The sequence below is a fragment of the Marmota marmota genome, unplaced genomic scaffold (assembly GCF_001458135.2).
Source record: "Marmota marmota marmota unplaced genomic scaffold, marMar, whole genome shotgun sequence".
Taxonomy (NCBI): domain Eukaryota; kingdom Metazoa; phylum Chordata; class Mammalia; order Rodentia; family Sciuridae; genus Marmota; species Marmota marmota.
The window spans coordinates 604,820-628,689 of record NW_025999929.1 but is presented as its reverse complement, the minus strand read 5'-3'; the positions used below and the strand labels follow the sequence as shown (position 1 = coordinate 628,689).

The window sequence follows — 23,870 nt, the reverse complement described above, 5'->3', positions numbered from 1 at the left end:
AAAAAAAAAAAAAAAAAAAAAAAAAAAAAAAGAAAAGAAAGAAAAAAAAAAGAATTCTTACTCTCTTTTATCTATCTTAACTAATGCCATTGAGGAGTTTCTTTTATAATTAAAAGGCTGAAGATGACCCATTTTCTTTAAACATCATTAAATAAGGAAAACAGGGTTTTAGTATTATTTGCTGGTTGAAAGGTATTGATTTGGAAGGTTTGAAGAATTATAAATGCTTACTATAAAATACTCAACTGTGATCCTGATGAATTATCAGATTAAAGTGGAGAGGCAGCATTTGGAAGATGAATCAGCTCCTAGTAATTGCAATGTGAATGTTTATGGAAATTCTCTACAGCTGACAGCCCAGTTCACAAAGTGGAACAATGAGGAGCCCTGTGGTGCTGTGGTTGGTTCATCTGAATATGAAAAAGCAAAGTGAGAGTAATACAATATAGTTTCCTTGTTGCTTTTTGGTGTGAGTTAGAGTTTAATAAATATTTTATTGGCTGACCCAGCATGCATGCTGTCGTCTTTCAGGCCACAAGTTTTAACAACTGGCATTTATTGGCCACCTTTGACTGTTAAAGTCCTTCATATTCCTAAATTTTTAACTGATGTTTTTGCACACATGGTGCCATGATACTTATAAAAGTGTTACTAATTGCTCAGAAAAACTAACTTCACTTTGAATTGAGACTAGGATTTGCTTGTAAAAGGTCCATATTTCTGATTTATTATGGTTATTGTCACAGATATATATGCTCTCTGCATGGCTTCAATTGTAATGGAGACAAACTATTTAAACTGAAAAAAGAAATTAAAACCAGGTTCATATTAAGTGAAAAACTTCACTAAGTTTTGTTTCTTAAAAGCAATACTTATTTGTCTAACAAGAGAATAACTTATAAATAATGTTTTGGAGACAGTACACCTATGGGAGTGAGAGTAGAAAAATAGAATTTTTGCCTTGATTTTATATAACCTTTTTTTTTTTGTGAATTACAATATGGGAAGGGCTGTTTATTCAGTTGATGTACCACTAATATCTGTTTACATATACACTGGTTTTATAGGCAATGCATATCTCATTTTCTTCTAATAAGTTTAGCTTTCCAACAGGAAAAAAAAAAAAAAACATGACTAGTTTTCCCGTTACATTTATAAAGAAATATTTAAAGAAAGAGAAGGTGATGGCAAAATAAACCTTATTAGAAGTGTAGAAGAGAAAAGCCTTGGATAAATTTACCTTTTAGAATTTTGTAAAATAGATTTGTGGGTTGTGTTACGGTACCTAAGTCTAGAAACTATCAGGTTGAAAAAAGAAAAAGAAACAATCAAAGCAAACTTATGATCTTTAATATAACAGAATGTCAACAATGTTGCTAAAAATTTAAAGCTAAAAAATTAAACATAACATTTACACAAAGAGCTACATAAGCCCACTGCCCCTCCATCTTCCATATATCACATGAAGGAAATGTGTTCTCTTCAATGCAAACAGAATACCAAAACTGCAGCCAGTCTTCAATGTATGTGGGTGGCTAAAATGTTTTTACAACAAATGTCATTGCTTTGCATGCTGCGTTGGTTATCACTGAAGACAATTCTCATATTGGAAAGCAAATACTGATATGTTAAGCACATTCCTGTTAATTTTATATGTATTTCCTCAATACACATGCTTGGTCTAATCATCTTTAGAAGGTTTAAATCTGAGTTTACACTGCCATCTAATGGAAAACATTTTTTAAGGGTAGCAAGAGTTGTCTACCACTGAAAGTGTGTTTCGATTCCTTACTGAAAATATTTCATGGATTTTCATAGTGGAGTATATATGTTGCTTTTAGTCTCTAACTCTAGTAGTTTGAAAGTACAAGACTATATCTTGCTTTTACTGAACTGTCATTTCGTTTGGAAATCCAGTATCCAAAATCCAGTTATTCTGAACATACATTTCAGTTTTAACTGTGCTTCATTAACGATGTTGACATAATACTTCTTCCTTTCCTATTGCTGTTATTAAATAATTAATATTTTTCTTTGTTTTTGACCAAAACTCTCTTCTGCTCTTCCCTGATTATTTATCTTCATAGATTTATAGTTATGGTTTTATTTCCTATCTTAAGATTCTCTGATTCTTTGACAATGAAGCACTGGAGTCCAATCTTGATTATTGACATCTAATCTCTTAAGGGTGTTTACTCATCTGTAATATGAGAATGTTTGACTCACTTGTGATGAGAATTAAATGTAATGATACTTATAAAAATAATCTGCAGAATATGAAAAAACTAACAAGTATAAAAAATAAAAGTAACAGCAAATAACATTTTTGAGCCTTCATTGTATGCCAGAGACTGCTAAGCCTTTCACGAGCATTATCTACTTTAATCCTTAAAACATTCCTAAGAGGAAGGTGTTATGATCCTTATGAATAAATGGAACCTAAGAGAAGTTAAATAACTTTCCCACAGTTATGCAGACAGATGGAGCAAACTTGGAGATTGAATGCAGAGCCTATCCTCTTGCCACTCTCATCACTGCTGCCTCCTATTATAAATACTGAGTAGAGTTGTCTGTACATTTGCAGTCAGCTTTGTTGATTCTTGGCATTGTCATTTCTCTGTTTTTTTTTTAATCATCTATTTCACATTTTTTAGGTATATGCATAAAATATGAGTATATTTAAGCAGATGACAGACTCCAAGATTAGTTGAGGCGGTGATTCAGTCATGTCACTGAGATTTGAGAAACCTGCTGTTCTGCTGCCCTTAGTGTAGAATAGATTTCCTTCATAATTGCAAAATGGCTTTAGCAATTCCTAGTGTTGAATCTAAACACAATGATACTCAGAGGCAGAAAGACACCATTTCTTCTGGGTTCTCCTCCTTTTTTTTTTTTTTAAGTATGTATTTTTTAGTTTTATGTAGACACAATGCCTTTATTTTATTTTTATGTGGTGCTAGGATCAAACCCAGTGCCTCACACATGCTAGGCAAGCACTCCACCACTGAGCCACAACTCCAGCCCCTGGGTTCTCCTTCTTAAAAGTGTGGAGATGTTTCCCAAAAAGGCTCTATTTGATTTTTCCTTAGACAGCACTGGTCAAAACAGGGTCACTCAATAAAGAATAAGGGGAAAGTGACAGGGTTGGCTTGGGATAGTTGATCTCACCCATTAAAGGTAAAGTGCCAGGCTGTATGAGATTCTTCTTGTGAAAAGGGCCTAGAGTGATTGTCAGGTCACTGGCCAACAATGTCTACTAACAATGTGCCTGCATTTCTATGCATGATTAGTCCTGGACTTTAATTGTATGATTTGGACAAAATGACTTGACATCTGTGTGTTAGAATTTCACTGTCTTGAATATAAATTGTCTTTTTCCTGTATGTCCAATTTCTGATTTAGGTCTCAGCACTTTTTCCAACTTTAATAGTTGTAGTTAAGTTTGGTAAAAGAATTTTAAGGTCTTCAGAAAAAAATCACTGAAGAATAATTCAGTCTGAGGGGTGATTATAAGGGTTTGGGCATTTGGACCAAGAGACCCAGTAATTTCAAATTCTGCCTGGCTCATTTGGGAGCCTGAAGGAGTTATGTGTATGTGGGGGTGGGGGCGGGGGTGGGGGGTAAACCAGGTGCTGTGATGCATGCCTGTAATTCCAGCAACCTGGGAGACTGAGGAAGGAAGACTTTGAATTTGAGACCAGCCTGGGAAATTTAGCAAGACTTTGTCTCAAAAGTAAAAATAAAAAGGACTGGGGACATAGATCAATAGTAGTGCACCCCTGGGTCCAGTCCTCAGGACCACCAAAACAAACAAACAAACAAACAAACAAATAAACAAAAACAAGAAAAAAAAAAAACCCAAACAACAACAACAAAAAACTAACAAGATGAGTTGATGTTTCAGATCTCAGCATAAAGGTCTTTGGTAGGAGCACAGGGCCTCCTCACTGTTCAACTTAATGCCAAAGCTCAGTTTCAGGATCTGCCATTTCCTTTCCTCCCATACTTGACCTTCCAGTGGACATGGCATAAACATGATGACAGATGAGAGTGCTGAACCTGTGGGGGTCTTGCCATGCCCATGGGTGTCTCTTTAATGCCAGTCAATATGATCAGGCCCATTCTTGCTCTTTCTGAGGGCAAGGTGTATTTCTTAATAGCTCTTGTCCTGGAGTCCTCACTAGACATTAGAACTTTCTCTTTCACTATAACAGATTTTGTTTGCAAGAATAACAATTTAGTGTACTATAAGTAAAATATTACTAAATCAGGTGAATTTTAAATATTGAGTATAGAATGGGAAGATCTGGAGTACTATAGATTTACATTTTTCAGTACCAGCAATTTAAGCATTTTATTGTTTAGGATATAAACTTTTTATATGCCATGTTTATCCCATTAAAAAATTATTTTTAAGCTAACTATGTTGAGCAGGGTTTAAGTGTCAGGCTTATGAGGAGTATAGGATCTTAGCCATATTACCATGGCATATAACTACTCTAGTTTTGAGACATTTTATACTTTTTTGCTTTACTTGATAGATATCATTGTGTTACATGTCTTTTCTGGAAGTAATTTTATTTTTTCATTTGTAGTGCTAGGGATCAAACTCAGGGCCTTGTGCATATTAGGCAAACACTCTACCACTGAGCAATATACCCAGCCTCATTGATATAATTTCTTGATACAAATAATCCCTCTTTACCTACTGCTTTGATGATGGGCAGGGAAACACCCAACAAACTGAAGTTCTTCAGGGCTGGAGTGAGGGATGCAGATGCTTAGTCTGACTTTTCTGTGTCACATTTTGATCTTTTTTTCTTAGCTCTGTCCTTAATATGTGAGTTTGGAATTGATTCTTGTTATAGTTAAGTAGTTCATAGTCACCATTATAATGAGGGATTTAGTTAATATCAGGCAATTCTGTAGGGTTTTTTTGTTTGTTAGGATTATTTAGCTTTCTGAGTCAATGAATATATAGAATATCTGCACATAAAAGCAAGTTTGACCAAATGTGGTCTGCATGCTGCCATGGACTTACTTCTTCCCTTATAACTGGTGACAGATCATATTTAGATAAAGCCAATTGATCCTTCATGCAGTAGTCTAGAGAGACTCTCCCTGACAGTAAAGGTAAAACTACTGAGTAAAGGCCCTTAAACTTGTAAAAATGCAGAGTACTAGTCAGATGGTGACCACTAACTAGAGAAGATGACCAGCAAGCTAATGAATGCCACATACATGCTTCAAGAAGGTTCTGACTGTAATGTTTGAACTTTTGAAGCTATTAGTAAGGAAAAGTATAAGATTAAATTTAGTCTCAGTTTCTAAACTGAGGTGATATGAGCCCTCCTAAAATCTCACTGGTCTTCTTTGGTTACCACAGTTTTAGCAAGCCTTTCTTTCCCCTCTAATAAAAAATAACAATGATTCTTCATAGGGAAGAAAGTTAGTTTAACAGGCTGTAGAGTGAGATTCTCACATAGCACATGGTCCATTCTAGAGGAATGTGGTATGGTATCTCACTAGGCAGATTTGCAAAGGAAATCCTTGAGACCTGTTTCTGCCGCTTGGACCTGTTGACCTTTTGGTGAGAGTCCTGACAGGGAGGACTTGTGGAAAGTTTCCTTGGGAAAAGCTGTGCTAGTCTTTGAAGGGGTAGAATGAGGACATGTGACCTTCTCCAATTAGGCCTGTTGAGTGGGACTTCCCTGGGGCCCTCTGGTGACAGTTCTTGCTTAAGGTAGAGGTGGCTTTTTGGGAGTAGTTGTTCCCTGTAACTAAAAGAAAACCTCATAGAAAAGAATGGACTCCAAGAAGTTGTGCCTAGTGGTCAGGCATCTAAATGTTGTGGGGTTCCAACAGGGAGATATGTACAATAAGATGTGTGCAAGATAGCAGGACAATTTGAGACTGAGGAAAGGCAGTAGGAAGCAAATGGATCTGAGAGCTAAAGGGTGGGGGCAATTTTCTTACTGAATAAACTGAAGATTCTGGGCTATAAGATAATATTCTTATACCTTACAGGTTGGACTTTTTCAGTGTATCAGACTCAGGGACACATATCAGTTAGATGGGACAGTAAATCAGAGGAACAGAGTAAAAATGAACATGGTGTGTGCAGGAGAGCATAATCCCTTAGAGGCTACTGAAGCTTTGGGTTTGAGGATTAGAATGGCAGAAATGACTCCCAAGATATTTAACGTGGAACATGGACTTCATCCTCCAAATCGGGAGGTAGGACAGCAGCAAAGCCTGTCTGTGAGGTTGTGAGCCTTCAGGGGTGGGTGGCAGAGTCTGGCTATGGTATGTTTGCCCTCAGACACAGCTGGTGTCTCAGCATGAAGCCTGACCAGTAATAGCTATTTAATTAGTGTTTGAATGAATATGTAAATGAATTGATCCAGAAATCATCTTAAAAATGTAGGCAAGATAGAGAAATGCAGATAATATTTAACCTGTTGTTATTACAAGATTTTCTTAAAGGTTATTCTAGACATGGAAGTGGAATTCAATCTTATGTTTTAAGGACTCTTAAATCTTATATTCTTCAATTGATGTAATTTCTGTATTTCAACTCTTTTCCTATCTTTTATACATAGGGGTACATGATTTTTACATAGAAAATCATCTGTGATATAGGAAATTAATAAAGTTTATACAAAGATGTTCTTGATAACATTCCATATAATTGTGATTGTTTATATTCATATTTATTATACTAGGTAGACACTTAATGATTCTTGTCACATTTTGGTAGCAGTACCAGTTGTAATATATTTTAAATCTTTTTCTCCTTAGAAGTAAATTTCCTCAGAAGGACTTAGAAATGCTGTTCCATGGAATGAGTGCTGATTTTACAAGTGAGAATTTTTCAGCTGCCTGGTACCTTATAGAGAACCACTCAACTACCAGGTTAGTGGATTTCAGACTGAACTCTTGAGAGCTTCTGCTCAGATGCTAATGATGTGAATTTGAGTACCATAACTTGAGTTTTAGGTTTGGCTCTGCATATGGTAACAGTTTTAGGTATATGAGTTCTTTGACTTGGGTAAATCTATGAACATCTCAGGGTATCAACTTCCTTATTTGTAAAATGAGATTATTAGAGGTCTTTTATTCTTTACTATAATTTTGTATTACTACATGTTTCATTATTTGTGCAACTCATTAAAATTTTGTAGAGTTTTTAGCTGGGGACCTAAGCTGATGTATGTGCATGTGATATATTGCCCTACTCAAATTTTGATGAATTTTAAGTTCTGGTGTGAAATACAGAACACACTGCTTTTCCTGACCATAGAGCAAAGGAAGATGAGTTAGATTATAATTATGTAAATACTTGACTTAAAATGAACCAAAAATTACTTGTATATCCAAGTTACAGTATTCTCTTTTGTGTGCTAATTGGTTTATCAGTTCTCTATAAGAGATTTATAACTTCTTTACAAGGTTGATTTAAAACATGTTTAGTGAAAACATATGGATGAATGAATGGTTTATTGCTTAAAATTTATATTCTTGGTAAGTCAACTTGTTAAAATATACCTTAATATAAATTTTTCTTATTAGGATGAAAACCATTACTAGAAAACATGAGGAAAAGTTAGTATTTTAACACACAAGTATTTTAATACAAAAGTTAGTATTTTAATACATTTGGCTTGATAAATTTTTAAAGCAAATATCTGAAATAATTCTTCCATTGTAGAAAATGATTCTAATTTTATTTAATTACAGCCATGCTTTTTCTATTATAACTGAGAATTAGAATATGTTTTCTGTGTAGAGCATCATAGTATTGAAGAATATTTTTAAAATTTTACAGCTAGATTTTGTAGCTCAAATGGAAATCAGTTTTGGAAATGCAGAGACCTACCTTTTTGTTCCTTCCTTTTTAGATGATGTTATTTAAATTGTGAATTAACTCACAGGTTTTATGTAACTTTATTATTAAGAACTGTGTAGTATTGACATGGTAAGATTACCATTATGCTCAATGTTCCAAAGTATTTGAATGAATGTAGTAGTCCCACCTTGGAAATACTTGTCTTTCTGTCAGGTAGAAGATACTCAAACCCCAATATCTGGTAAATCATGTATATAATATATAGTTATAAAAATATCTACACGTGTATTTACTTCTTATGGATTGGATATACTTCAGATTATCATTTTAAGGCTACAAAACTCTTAATAGTTGTAATTTAAGCATCATTATAAATGAAAGGTTTAGATAACAATTTGAAAGCTTTTTGTTTTCATATGGTCTCATATTAATCTGTGTGCTTCTCAACATAAGTTTCAGCGTTCCTAGTATTTTACACTTAATGAATGATCTTATTTCTTTTTTGCTTGTGACTAGTCTCAAACGTTTGGTTTCTTAATTTCATTTCAGCTTTGAACAGCTCAAAACAGCAGTCACCACCCTCAAAAGGCAGGCCAACAAGAAGAGCGAGGGCAGTCTGGCATATGTGAAAGGGGGTCTCAGTACATTCTTTGAAGCACAGGATGCCCTCTCAGGTAAGGTGATCCATCTGTTGGGAGCTTCCACCATGGAAACCTGACACTGTGCTTGCAGAGTGTTTACAGGGTGTGACATTCAGTCTGTATTTATAAAAGTAGAGATCTAAAATGTACCATAAATATTTGTTGCGGACTAGGCTGGAATCTCTTTGAAGGCCTGGTACTTTAAATATTTGTCTCTGAGCCTTTGTTGACCCATCTTACATGTGTGAAATGGGAGACTCCTTTACCTCTCTATGATGACTAATCTTTGGGGCTGATAAGAAATTAAATCCCAATGGGTAAAATTCTAGAATTCTTAAAGTCTTCTTGCAGCCATCAGTATCTTACACATGTGCCCAATCCTGTACATATGATAGAACCATTGTGTGTTCAATTTGGAAAAGACTTATGATAATGCATTGTTTTAGCCATCATACCACCAACCCCCAATGATCATACATCAAGTTAGATGTCCATTATCTGCCATCATCTTCATATGTGAGGAAAGTTGCATTAAGGAGAAATATGGGATTAAACATTTCAATGTAAGATGAAGGGCAGGTTCTTTTTAACTACCTTTATTTAATAAAAATTAATTATTGTCTATCGAGTGAAATATAAAGTATATTAATAAAAGTTAACCCGAATCTTTTTAAAAGTGAAGGTACTTATATCTAGGTACCTAAGTATCAGTAATTCTAATTGTATATTACAGGACTATACCTTCTTCAACAAAGATAAATTTTAAAATTGATTTGTTATCAAATTAATTTTATTATTTTTAAAACCCCTTCCTCATTAAATAAATATTTGATGCAGCCTCTTTCTTGCAGGTAGAGATTAGGATTTTGAAGGGCTAAAATGTGAATGCAGGTAGAGGTTAGGATTTTGAAGGGCTAAAAGTGAATAGGGCAACGAGGTGTACTTCTTGGATACATCCTGTGCCCTATTTCTTAAATGTTTTACCTTTCTTTTTTTGTGCCTGTTACTGCTTTTTCTTAGTTATCAGTTTTATGTTATCAAGTAAATGTAGTCATTTGCTCAGTTACTACATAAATGATTTCCATAAATTATTGTAATTAATTTAATTTCACTTAGCAAAGAAATGTTTTACTTTCTTTCACTCTTAAAAAACCTTCATATACATATTTCCTTATGGTTTTTCTTTTTATTAATGGTTTCATTCTTGGTAGATTAAAAGAAGTTTTATTTGGTGCATTAAATTTTCATAGTCTCATTTTTTAGAAATTTGCCTTAGAAATATGTTAGCAACTTAAAATTCAGCAAAGATAATGCTGACCAACTACTAATAAGCAAATAACTTTATGACATATAGAAAATAATTATAATAATAAATTTAAAAACTGTAGCTATATCCAGGTATATCTAGCTTTTTTACATTTTGATATAAAAGAAATATTTTATAGAAAACATTTAAACATATTAAATAGTAAGAACTACTTCCAATGTAAAGATAATAACACTTTGATGTTTTTCTTTTGAACTTTTTTACCTTAGCTTAAACAAGTATATATGACAAAATTGGGTATTGTTTGTAAAGTTGTATATACTAGAAATCTTTTTTGTTCTTCAGATCAAACCTGCCATTCCTCTGTGTGACTCTTTTCCATAGCATTTAATTTATGTGTAGCCTTTCATTACTTTTTCCAATGAAAGTTTTAGGTGAAATTGATCTGTAGTTTTTAAAAAGCTTTTTTGGTCACGTTTTAGGGTTATGTTATATATAATCATATGGATCCGTACATGTTGATGTATCTGTATTGGGCTAAGTATGAACATGAAGAATTAATTGTTTGAAATTTGAGAGCTGATACATAAAAGTGCTCAGGTAATTTGTTTTGCTTTGATACTATGAGAATTTTAAAAAATGCTGAAAGTAGAGGTGATAATATAATCAACCCCTATGTACCTACACCTAGATTTTACAGTTATGAATTTTTTTTTCCATACTAGCTTTATCAGTTTTTGAGGTTGGTTTGTTTGCATTTGTTGATGGTTTTAAAAGCAAATTTCAAGCAGTGTGATGTTTCTCTGCTATAAGCCTTAGTATGAATTCCCCCATATAAGGACATTTATATACATAAATACCACAATACCATTATAACAGCTAACAAAATTAGCAGTCTTGAATATTGACTCATTCTCAGTTCATATTCAGATGTCTCATTACCCCCAAAATTCCTTTGTATAGTTAATATGTTCAAATCAAGATACAAATAAAATTTAGGCATTTCATTTTATTTTAAATTTCCTAAGCCTTTTTTTTTTAAATACATTTTATTTTGTTTATTTATTTTTATGTGGTGCTGAGGATTGAACCCAGGGCCTTGCCTGTGCGAGGCAAGTGCTCTACCTGTGAGCCACAGTCCCAGCCCCTTCCTAAATCCCTTTTTAAAACTGCAACAGTACCATCACCTTTCCTGCCTCTCCCCCCGCCTCGCCCCCCGCCCCATGCCATTGAATGTACAGGTCATTTTTCCTTTAGGATACCACACACTGAAGTGGACCTGAGTACTTCCCTGTTTTGTCATTTAACTCTGTTGCATTGTTTGGACATTAGATAAGATTCGATTTCAACATTTTTGGCCATGGATAGTACTGTGTGCTTCCTATCCCATTATACCAGAAATCCTTCTGTGGACACCTCAGTGAATCCGTAGCTTGTGTGTGTGTGTGTTGGGGGGGCATTAGGCACCAGCCGTTGATATATGTTATATACTTTTTTAATTTTTGGTAGTGTGTAGATTAAACCCATGGCTTTGTACATGGCAATTGCTCTGCCACAGAATTACACCCCAGTCCTCATACACACACACACACACACACACACACAGATATACATACATATATTAAAAATTTTTTTAAAAATTTTCTCCTTTCTGTGTTTTGTTTATTTTGGTTTGATTTTCCCCAGAAATTCTCTGTTTCAGGAAAATGTTCATGTTTTTCAGCGTTGCATTATAATTAGTGAATCATTTAAAATTCATGTTATAGTCCCTTTTCATAATCTGTTCAGTTCATTTGTATATTCTACTTTTATAAAAAGTCAATTCTTTTTTCTTTTTAAAATATATATTTAGTTGTAGATGAACACACAGTATCTTTTTTATTTTTATGTGGTGCTGAGGATTGAACCCAGTGCCTCACACATTCGAGGCAAGTACTTTACCACTGAGCTACAGCCTCAGCCCTAAAATGTCAATTCTTTAGTCACTGATACCTTTTTGGTGTTTTTTAAAATTTGTAATTTTAATTTTCTCATTAGATGTCATAGTTTGTAGAAAATTCTGTTTTGTTTTGTTTTTAAAGCTATTTTCTAACAAAGGACATATTTCTTAATCTGTGTCAATTTCTCTGCTAAAGAGAAGATATACCGGGAATGTAATTAAGTAGTAGAGTGCTTGCCTAAGTATGAGGCTCTGGTTTTATCCCAGTACTAGAAAAAACAAAAACAGAAACCAAAAGAAGCAGGGGCCATGTTCTCTTCAGGGCACACTGATATGTTACCATTGCCTGATTAATTGCATTGTCTAAAGCTTGGTTATTTATAATAAACGCAACAGACAAATATCCTTCTTTAATTCTGACTATCAGTTTTTCTTTGTATTTGAAGTCTGTTTCTTTTGTAATTTTTGATGGTTAATTGTCTCTTTATTAATACTATAGTAGTACAATAACAACATCAAAGAGAAGGACAGTGCCTAGGGTCACTTTCAGGTTTGGTAATATACTGGAAGAACTCACAGGACTCTCTGAAAGCTGATGCACTCACATTTATGGTTTATTATTAGGAAAAGAGACAGATCATAGTTAGCCAAAGGAAGTCCCATGGGGCAGGATCTAGGAAGTTTCATGTGGGGTACTTTCACTTTTTATCTCTTATTGGAATCATGTACAACACTGACTTTCCTGGGTGTAATATGTGAAAAAGACATGGGGTACAGCCAGTCAGGAAGCCATTTCCTGTCTATATTGAGTCTTCTTCACACAGATAGGATCAGTGACCATTGTGCTGATCTCAGTCTCCAGGCCCCTGAAAGGTCAAGGTGATACTGAGTGATTCAAAGCCCTTACCATAAATTGCATTGTTAGATTATCTGCTATGACCCAAATATTCTAGGTAAATAGACAATTTTTATCAGGTAGAACATTCCAAGAACTTCAAGATTATCTCCCAGTAACTGAGGGGAAAAGCCAGAGTTTTTTTTGAGGAAGGGGCAAGATTAAATTCTTTGCTGAATTGAAAGCATTTGCTTGAAATATTATCTTTTTTTTTTTTTTTCTTAAAGCAGTGCTAGGGATGGAACCCAGGGCCTTGTACATCAAAGTGTACTCCACCATTGAACGGCATGCCAGAACTATCTATAGTAGTCTTTGTAAACTTTCAGAAGTTTGGTTTGGGAATGTGTCTTGTGAGCAGCATGAGGCAGGGTTTTTATTTTTTAAATAGAATTCTGAGAACTTTTGCCTTTTAACAGAATTTGAGCCATTTATCATAACTGAAAATTGTATCCTGTGGTTATCATGTTCTATTATTGCTTTTTGTTCTTCATTTTTATATTTCCTATATAAATTGTATTGTTTACAGATTGGGAAAAGTGTTTTTAAATTCTGTTATAGAATTATCTTGATTTCTATTGCATGTGACAACAGTTTAGCATAACTTTATTTCCTGTGCTTTTTTTCTGTTTTAATATAAGTTGAAGTTATAGATTTGGTTTCTTATTTTAGTTTTTCTTTTTCATTTCAATGTTGTTTATATATATTTTTCTTTTGCATTTAATTTTGCCACAGTTATATACAATTTACTGTATACATATAAATGTAATTGCTCTTAATGTTTATCACCAGTCCTTTTATATTTCAACTTTCTTGTCTTTGAATTTTTTATTTTGAGCAGTGGGGTATATCTTTTGTGGTATATCTTTTGAATTCTTGAACGTCTGTTGCCTTTATTCATTAATAACGTTTGTGCTGTATAAGAATAATTTTGTGAAGATCTGTTGATTTTTAGTATTAGAAGAAATCCTTAGCCAACACAATTCTTTAATATGTAGGGAAATTTTCTGTTTTTATTTCAATTATTATGCTTAGAAGATATATTTGTTTAGCCTTTAATTAAGAAAAAAAAGGAAGGAAGAAAAAGACCATTCTATTGTTAGTGTCTATTGATGTTCAAAGATGATCTAGGCACATATGGTTTTCTAGGACCCAGATTTCTAAATGAGTCATTTCTGTTAGTCTTCTAGATAGTAGTTGAAGTTATTATTTATTGTTTTTCTTTAGTATAATGAAGAAGGAAAGGAATCATAGGTTACTTAATTTAAATATAATTTATGTATGATTTAGCCACTCTGTGTTAGCTTTCCACCACTATAACAAAATATCTGAGATAATTAACATTTAAGGAAGAAAAGTTTTAGATCTAGGTTCTGGATGTTCCAGTCCAAGAAGAGGAGGGGGGCATAGCTTTGGACCTCTAACAAAACGGCACATGATAGTGGGAGTGTGTGGTGGAGCAAACTGCTCACCTCAGAAAGCAAAGAAGGAAAAGAAAGTACCAGAGTCCCACAGTCCCCTTCATGGGTACACCCCCAATGACCCAAGAACCTCCTACAAAGATTCTCTCAAAGTACATATGACTTTCCATTAGTGCCACCCTGAGCAGCAATCCGTTAACATAGATTTCTGTGTTGAAATACAGTGGAATAAGTAAAAACTAAATCTTTGAGAAACTGTTCATGAATTTAAATTTATAATGCATATTTTGTGACCCTTTCTCATCTTCTCTTTAGTAAGTATAATCCCCTCAGAGCTGACATACTAGCCAAATTAGGCAACAACCTCTCTTTATAAGGTCCAGGAGCTAAATTTGGCTTTTTTCCCCACCCCTAGAATTGTTAAGGAAAAAAAGAAAATGAAAAGAAAAAAAAGACAGTGATGATGAATTCATGATATAAATTTGCTATCTAACTAGAGTATATATAGAACTATGATGCATACCTGGATTCTTACAGATATTGCCCATATACACATTATTCCTAGTGCCTCACTGAATACTGGTATTTATATAAATGTAAGAACAGATATTGTGAAAAAATTTTGATTTAAATTACAAGTTTCAAATCCATCCTTTATTCAAGTTAAATAAAATGATTAACTAATTTCAGTGAATCAGTAGGCAATCTTTGTATAACCCTGATTTTTCTTTGAATAGTATTTTTATACCTACCATTTTTTTGGTTTCCCAAATAAAAACTTACGATGTTCAACTGTCTCACATATTTAAGTTTTAATAGATTAGAAACAATAACAAACCTGTGATTATGTACCAACTTGCTTATTGAATTATTTTATTTAAAAATGTTTTCTGAGAAAATAAAAGGTCAAGTGAACCAGACATTGGGTTATTTGGTTTAATTTTCTGGAAAATCGGATTGCCTTTATCAGATCTTAGTGTCTCTCAGTCCTCATGCTTGGCTGACAGCTTGACAGTGGCTCTGCTGTGGTGGAGATGGGTGGGAGGAAGTTGCTTTGTCAGCAAAAAAGGGCTGTAAACTGAGCTGTAGAACCAGGGTCACCTCATCTTGACCTGCTGATCAGTAATGTGTTATGTCAGCATCAGAAAATGTGACTGCATGATTTTCTTTAATGCTAATTCTGACTTAGAAAATAACATTCAAAGCAGGGCTAAGCTGTAATGTCTTATTGCCCAGGACAAACCACATGCAGTGCCTCCTTATTATGTGCCAAATGGTCTTTTAAAACCAGGATTGTCAGAAAACCACAGTGGCTTTTAAATAGCATGAGTAGATTTGCTAACATAGAGCATGGAAGTCTTTCTAGTTTAACTCTTTAATAATTAGGTATATAGTTTGTCTCCTTAAAGATAGGGAAGCAAGTTCTTTTCATTTTTACTTTACATGTCAAGCTGAAATATAAGCTTTGACATATGGAAACATTTTGTGACACTTTTACCATATAATCCAAGTTTGAAACATTAGAGACATTACTTTCTCTTCACTTCTGAATCCAACAAGACAATTAAAAAACAGTGGCTAATTGTTTTTCTAAATGTACTTCTTTTTCTATAAATGTACTTCAACAGAGGAGCAGTCTGTTTATTTTAGAATTCAAACAAAATTTGAGGTGGCTTTATAAGAAAAAAGTATTAAAAAGAATAAGATTAGAATTAAAAAGTAACTAAGAGAAGCAGAGATGAAGCAGGAGGATCACAAGTTCAAAGTCAGCCTCAGCAACTTAGTGAAGCCCTAGCAACTTAGGGAGACTCTGTTTCAAAAATTAGAAAGGTCTGGGTATATGGCTCAGTGGTTAAGCACTCCTGGGTTCAATCCCCAGTACCTAGCCACGCCTCACCAAAACAAAAACAAAAACAAAACAGAAGCCGAGAAATAGATGTTATCAGGTGTTGAGAATGTGTTCATAGACCATTTGGGCACTGAATCTGACTCAGAATTTTCTGACCAATTAGTCAGAGGAAATACATTGAATTGTATAGGGCTCATAAATGAAATATAACACACACATTTGTATATGCAGACTATTTTGTTTGTGGATTTTTTTTTCCAGCATAAATCTGCCATCTATGATTAGAGGGTTAAAGCAGAACCTGAAAAATTCCTTTTAAGGAAGAGTTTTAAATTTACTCTTATTTGCATGTCAGAGAATAGCTAATATTTAAATGATGTTCATTTTAGTATCCTAACTGAAAAACAGTGGAATTAGATGTCTTGTATTTGGATTTCACTATAGCAAATTATGTAAGAGTAGAAATCTTAAATGTTTTAGCAGCTATTATTTTGAGGAATTGAGACTCTTGTATTTGAACTGAATGCATTTCCCAAGTAACATAGTCAGTTTATTGTTTTCATTTTACAAACATGAAAACAGAAGCTGAGACAATCTAAGTGGCCTGTTGGGCAGGGGAGTGTAGGGCAAGATTTTAAGATTTAAGACTGTCTGAGTTCTCGTTTTATGAGTTTGGCTTTGTGACCTTGATCAAGATGTTTAATTTCATGAATCTGTGTTTTTTCCTATCTGTAAAATAGAAATGATGTTAGAACATACATCTTTGGCTTCTTACAAGATGAAAAAACAGGTTAGAAATTTATAGTGATTAGCTTACAGTCAAGGCTCAATGTTTGCTGTGCTATTCTACAATATTTTGTTATCACAATTTTGAATATGAAATTACACTTGTTTTGAAATATTTCTTAGTTCTTCACCTATATAAGCCTGATTTACTGTGTTTAAAACCTTACTTCTTCAGTAGTTAATAGCTAAATATTTTATAAAGTGATTTCCCGATGGTCTTTATCATAATCAGAGAGACATAAATCAATAAAATCAAACAAAACTCCCATGTAATTTTTACATCCAGAGTTGACATATTTGGTAGATGTTGCTAGAAACTTCTTTGGAACCTACAGGTGGATTTATTGTGCATAGAAAAATATATATTTTGCCATGTTGTATTCCAAGACTGAAATTAACTTTTTCTGTGGCTTTTAGACTTCAAATAGTAGCATTTCTGTTTTGCAAATGGTGAAACAGAAATAAAAATGACTTTCCCTTGGCCAAATATCAAAGATATTAATATAAGATTCAGGATGCCCAACGTCTCACTTTTCTTTTTTTTTTCCTTTTCTGTTTTCATTCAACTATTTTTACCACACAGTTTTGAAGATCAGATGATTGAATATGTGTATTATGTACTATTTTAATAATGTTAAACTATGAATAACTTAGATGGTGTCTGTTGGGTACTTTGCAAAGTATTGCATGTTTGTGCTCCTTCCCAGCAGTGAAAATAATATGACCATTTTTAAAGCCTGTTTAAAAATGTCATCTTGATATAATATCTTTCTACCCATTAAAATGGCCTACATTTTAACTAGATTTTTTTCTTCTTTTTCTAGCCATCCATCAAAAATTAGAGGCTGATGGAACGGAAAAAGTAGAAGGATCCATGACGCAGAAACTGGAGAATGTTCTGAACAGTAAGTTTTGTTCTATGACCTGAAACTATTTATGGGCTTTATAACAAGCTTTAATATAGTTCTTGGACCTGGTTTCACAGGACAACGTGGTAAGTTGCACTTCAATATTCATTTCTAAATAGTAGTGATTTAATAAACATAAAGGGGAAATAGCAACATTAAAAACAAATGTCCTGTTTTTGTTTTTATTTATGAGAAATCATAATTTGAAAACAAGCCATTTTACTTCTTAAGAAATAAAATTTGCTACCTTAAGACAGATTAGAGTGAAAAGCACTAAGCAGTAGCTGGAATTGTCATTGACCCAAAACCTGAAAACGTATCTTCAAGCATTTGCCAGTGTTTAACACAGATAACCTTACCTATAAGAACAACAGATGCTTAAGGATTGCTAGTTTACACCTTTCATTTCTTTAAAAGGAATTTGGGCAGCTGTCTGTTTAAGAGTGAATCTAACTCTAAGATATTTTGTAAGAACTGTAGATCCTGGAGAGAATGGTATATGCAAAAATTTGTATCCTGTCCACCTCCTCTTTTCTCCTTTTTATGACATCCTGGGCTCCAGCTACTTATCCTACTGATTTAGAAGAAGCTCATCAGATGAATTAGTCCTTGTTATGTTATTAGTGGCTTAAAATTTTGTTGTCCTGTTTCACACATGTAGTTATCATTTGATATGAAGTGATAATTTGCACAGGAATCTCCTTGCTTTTAAATATAGTATAGTATATGATTTCCATATAAAAAATGGGTCAAAAAATTAAGAAACCTTACTTTGGATCTTTAAAGATTCTATGACCATAGGACTGTGATATGAAGCTAACTCTGTCCTTTTAGATTAATTTATTCTCATGAGCAGAATTTGTAGATCCTTTATGTAAAAATCTGTTCACAAACCTGGGGAATTCTTAATAAGAAAGTATTTTTTTGAAAAAAAAGTTTCACTGGGTGTGGTGGTTCTTGCCTGTAAGCCCAGCTAATCAGGAGCGTAAGGCAGGAGGATTACATATCTGAGGCTGGCTTTTGGAATTTAATAAGACCCTGACTCCAAATAAAAAGGGCTACTATATAGTTTGGTGGTAAAAGTGCCCCTGGGTCTAGTCCTTAGTATTTCCAGGAGTTGGGAATGGGGGTTAATTTAATGTCTGCTTTCTTTGGTAGTAGAAATTGAATACTTGAATTTCATTCTAAATCTGTGAATTGACAGCACTTAAAAATCTTCTCTGATTATTATTGCTATTATTGTTGTTATTTTTTTGTCCTAGATTTTGCCTTGCTTTTGTGTCTGAGAATGAAGTCACCGATTTTGTTAAAATAAGTGTATTTTGAATACTACCCAAATAAATAATGCAGTCAGACATTTTAAGGTTTTGGAAGGATGTTTTATACTCAGGGATATTATTATTTATTTATTTTTTAAGAGAGAGAGAGAGAGAGAGAGAGAGAGAATTTTAATATTTATTTTTTTAGTTTTCGGTGGATACAACATCTTTGTTTATATGTTGTGCTGAGGATCGAACCCGGGCCGCATGCAGGCGAGCGCGCTACCGCTTGAGCCACATCCCCAGCCCTCAGGGATATTATTTGCACTATAGAAGTTGTCATCAAACCATGACATTATACAAAAACAAACAAACAAAAAAATGAGATCTCGGGGCTGGAAATATAGTTCAGTTGGTAGAGTATTTGCTTAGAATGCATAAGACCCTGGGTTCAATCCCTGGCCCCACAAAAAAAAAATGAGATCACTAGCATTTAAAAGTATAGCTGACACTAACTAAAGCATTGTGACAGTAGAAGAGGTACTTGTTAACTTTTGTTAGGCTTAACAATGTGTGGTAACAATTTTCTTCTGTTAAGGTATAGTTTGGAAACAATCTTCTCTTGGGAATTCTAGTATAGAAGTTGTAAGGGAAGTTGTTTCATTCTATTCTTTTGAAACTGTGAACCTTTTCTAAAAATGTGTCACATGAATTCTACTGAAGTTTGCTCTTTTGGGATAAAGTTAGGTTTGACTGACATAAATAGTCCCTTCTTTATAAGATCCTCAGGGATTTTTAAAGAAAAAATATTCCTTAAAATATAGTCCTTTATAATAATTTCCTTTTTCCCAGAAACATTCTTTATCAAAGTGATGTTTATGTTTGCTATCTCAGTATAAGGTTTTGCTAATTCAGGTTAGCATAACAAACATTTATTTCACATTAGCTATGTAAAGTCTTGGGCTAAGCCTGCTTAGAAGATGAAGCCCAAAGAGCTGTGGCTCTAATATTGTAAGAGAGTTTTCGGTGCAGACGGGAATATTCTAGATGGCCAAGGATTTAAGTACTGTAAAAACAATGAAAACAGAGAACTGAGATCAAGAAAAATAATTATACAAGTACCATTGAACATTTAATTTCTTTTTAAGAGGACAGAAGGAATAAATGGATAAGGAAGGAATAAATGAGTATGACTACTGTTTAGTTTGCTTAAATAATCACTAATGCTTTTATCTTACATTTCAGAATTGCTAACTTAAATGAAACTTCTTTTTCAAATTTTTAATGCCTTTTTTTCAATGTTGAAAACTTTTTAAAAAATATATTTTTCAGTTGTAGATGGACACAATACCTTTATTTTGTTTATTTATTTTTATGTGGTGCTGAGGATCGAACCCAATGCTTCACACGTGTGAGGCAAGTGCTCTACCGCTGTGCCACAACCTCAGCCCCAATGTTGACAACTTTTATTGGAATTGTTTTTGGTTTTCATTGACATATGCTTTTCATATTTGCCTGAACTTAAAAAAATTTTTTCCTTGATATCAAGCCAGTGATGAATTTTTATTTGTTTACATCAAATTCATTTATCTGCTGGGCATTGTAGTATGTGCCTATAATCCCAGTGACTTGGGTGACTGAGCAACTTAGTGAGACCCTGTCTGAAAATAAAAAATGGAAAGGAATGGGGAGATAGCTCAGTGGTGAAGCACCTCTAGGTTTAGTCCTCAGTACCTGGAGGGCAGGCAGGCGGGGGGGAAGCCACTTAATCTAACTCTATGTTTTTTACCTCTTCCAAAAGTGTAAAACTATAAAATAGTACTGTCCAATAGGACTTCTACAATGATGAAACATAGTTATTGAAAACTTCTGATGTGGCTTGAATAACTGAGGAATTGAGTCTATTCTCCCCAAGCTCTGGGGATGAACCCAGGACCTTGTTAAATGCAAGGTATGCACTGTACGACTAAATTATATCTCCAACCCTGAATTTTTAACTTTTATTTAATTTTAGTTAATTTAGCAGTGTTAGATTTCCCCATCATTATGACAAAATGTCTGAGAAAATCAACTTAAAAGGAGGAAAGGTTTATTTTGACTCATGGTTTCAATGCATGGTCAATTGTCTCCATTTTTGGGGGGGCCTGTGGTTAGGCAGGGAGTGCTGATGAAGCAAAGCTTCATGATAACTCATGATAACTGCGAAGAGAGAGGAAGGGTCCAGGGTCTCCGTATCCCCTCAGGGGCACACTTATAATTACCTAACTTCCTGTCACTAGGCCCAACTTCCTAAAGGTTCCACCGTCTCCTAGTAGCACCATAGGTAAGTGACCAATTCTTTAGAATATGGGTTTTTAGGGACCATTCAAGATCCAAACTATAGCACCAATTAAGTCTTGTACTGGGGATTGAACCCAGTGGCTCTACCACTGAACTTCACTCCCAGACCTTTTTATTTTTTGTGTGAGGGTCTCACAAAATTGCCAGGTCTTGACTCAGTCTCCTGAGTCTTTGAGATTACAGCTGTGTAACACCACACCCAGTAGCCTCAGATGGCTAGTAGCTGCTGGATTAGACAGCGCAGATATAGATAGTACAGTCTGAGTATTTGTAGTGGTTATGATAATAATAGCTGTTTTAGTTAGCTTTCATCACTGTGACCAAATCACCTGGCAGCAACACTTAGAGTAGGAAAAGTTTATTTAACTCACAGTTTTGGAAGTTTTAGTCCTTAGACATTGCTCTAAGCTCCATTGCTCTGGGCCCAAGGTGAGGTAGCACATTATGGAAAAAAGGCTCAGTGGAAGAAAGCTACTTAGCTCATGGTGGGGTCAAGAAGCAGAAAGAGGGAAGGAGAGGGGAGAGGAACCACAGGAAAGATGAACCCTTCTAGGGCACATCCCAGTGACCCACCTTCTCCAGCCATCCCTATAGTCTTATTTTGTTTTACTTTATTTTATTTTTTGCAGTACTGGGATTTCAACCCGGGAGGGGCACTCTACCTACATCTCCAGTCATTTATTTTTTATTTTTTTCCTTTTTGAGACAGGGTGTTGCTAAGTAGCAGAAGCTAGCTTCTAATTCTCTTGTTTAAACCTCTTGCGTTGCTGGGATTCCAGGTGTGCACTGCTGTGCCCAATTCTCCATTTTATTGATGAAAATATTGAAGCACAGAAAATTAAATTAGCTACATAAATTCATATAAATTCATACAAGTGAAAAGGCTAGGAACTATAATATTAATGCATAAGTTTGGAGCCAGATTTCTGGATATAATTGCTAGGTTTTGGTGTGCCCAAGTATCAGTTAAATAAACACCCAACACCCAACAACACAGTTCAGATTTCCGTTACTATCGTGTATTCACTGTAACTGTGTGATCAGTCCATAAGATGAAAATGTATCAAACAACAAAACGTGATGATACTGTATGTTAAATTTAAATCCAACGTAAATGGAGTTATGGAAGATGGTGACAGTGAGAATGGCCTTGCTGCTGTTCAAGACTGGAGATGTGTCTTTGGAGGGATTCAGTGAAGGTGATCTTCCTAGTATAACTAAGAGAAGAGCTTGTGAAGAAAAGGAAATGCCCCAAGGGAAGTGATACTTAAAAGCACTCTCAGGGAGATATTACAAAGTGCAAAGGAAAGAAGATAATTTGTCAAAGTAAAAAAGCAAGAACTCTTTTAAGTTCTAAAAAAAAAGAAAACACTTGAATTTTCATTGTTTCTAATATTTGAAACTGGGTACTAATAAGAAATTAGTTTTACAATTTTTATTTTTTCCTATTCATTTTAATCAGTGGTATGTAAGTTTTAATGTTTAAACAAACATTTTTAGATGTCATAGAAAATTTAAGTTAAATGTGGAGGGTCCTGGGTTCTTTCCCCAGCACTGAGGTAGGGATGAAGGGAGGGATATGTACAGTGGAGTAGGAGGAATATCAGGATGATCATGTGCATCTTAAAAGGAAGCAGGAAATAAGCAAAGGCTGATGAGTGGGAAGCTCAGCAGAGATGGTTACAGATCCTGGAAGGGTTAGCAGCATCAAGGAGAAGATAATGACTTCAGAAAGGAGATGGGATGCTGGATCTGTAATGGCTAATGTGTGGTGGCTATGGGAGAGATGGGGCTTGCTCAACACAATCTCTTTATGCCTTAGTGTGGAGTTTGTCTTTATCCTAAAGACTAATGATGAGTCATTCAAGGAATTTAATAAGGGAATGATGTGATGAGATTTTTAAAAGAGCACTTTGCCATCTGTAGAGGGAGTAATTTAGAGAGAGCTGCACTGGAGGCAGGAAGAGAATCCCAATAGAGTGCATAGCAGTAATGTAAGGGGGACCTTATGAGGACTTCCAACCTAAAAGGTGGGTAAAGTAGAGCCAACAACAGTGAAGAAACATTAAAGAGATAAGGATGGCGGTATTTGGTCATTGGTTTGAGGTAGGAGGTAATAAAAAGGAAGTGGTCAGTGATGGCTTGTTTTCTGGCCTTCTGGAGGAAGGAGGGGAGGTTTGGGCCATGAGAAGGAAAGTAGAGAGGAAAAAAATTGAATTCAATTTATAACATAAATTTATAACATAAAAGTCTCAGATTCTAAGGGTCATACCAGTGAGTATCTTCGTAGCTCTTACCACTGTATCACATGGAACAAGTGGAAGAAATTATGTCAGTTACCTCTACTTTAAAATAGGGGTAAAAATAGTGCCTGTCTTGGAGGGGCATACAAGTTTAATGTAAAGTACATGTAAAGTTAAGATTAGCACCTAGCATAGAGCAAATTCTCAGTGATTAGCTGTCATTATTATATGTCTAGTGAAAATATTTTTAAAGATTAGTCTTAAGTTCACAGACACATTTTGAGATATAGATTTGTGAGTCACCAGCATACAGAAAGAGTGATATGATTGAATAATTTAATTGAAGAACTTTGTATAAAATTAAAATAACCAGGTCATGTTGTTAGGAAATTAAGGGATATCTGTAAGAGTCAAGTTTGTAAAAAAGAAACATGTCTACTTAGTGGTTGGGTGGTAAATATTTAACAAGTGACATT

At 34.3% G+C, this 23,870-nt stretch overlaps 1 protein-coding gene across 6 annotated transcripts in view; it reads left to right on the top strand.

The window, feature by feature from the left end:
• Window positions 1–23,870, top strand: part of Exoc2 (exocyst complex component 2) — a 203,983-nt gene that overhangs the window by 57,375 nt on the left and 122,738 nt on the right. For all 6 annotated transcript variants that reach the window (XM_015506131.2, XM_048800480.1, XM_048800481.1 and 3 more), the window contains 3 exons: window positions 6,802–6,915; window positions 8,399–8,523; window positions 17,469–17,549. In XM_015506131.2, coding sequence (XP_015361617.1) covers window positions 6,802–6,915; window positions 8,399–8,523; window positions 17,469–17,549 — 320 coding nt within the window. The remainder of the gene's footprint in view (window positions 1–6,801; window positions 6,916–8,398; window positions 8,524–17,468; window positions 17,550–23,870) is intronic.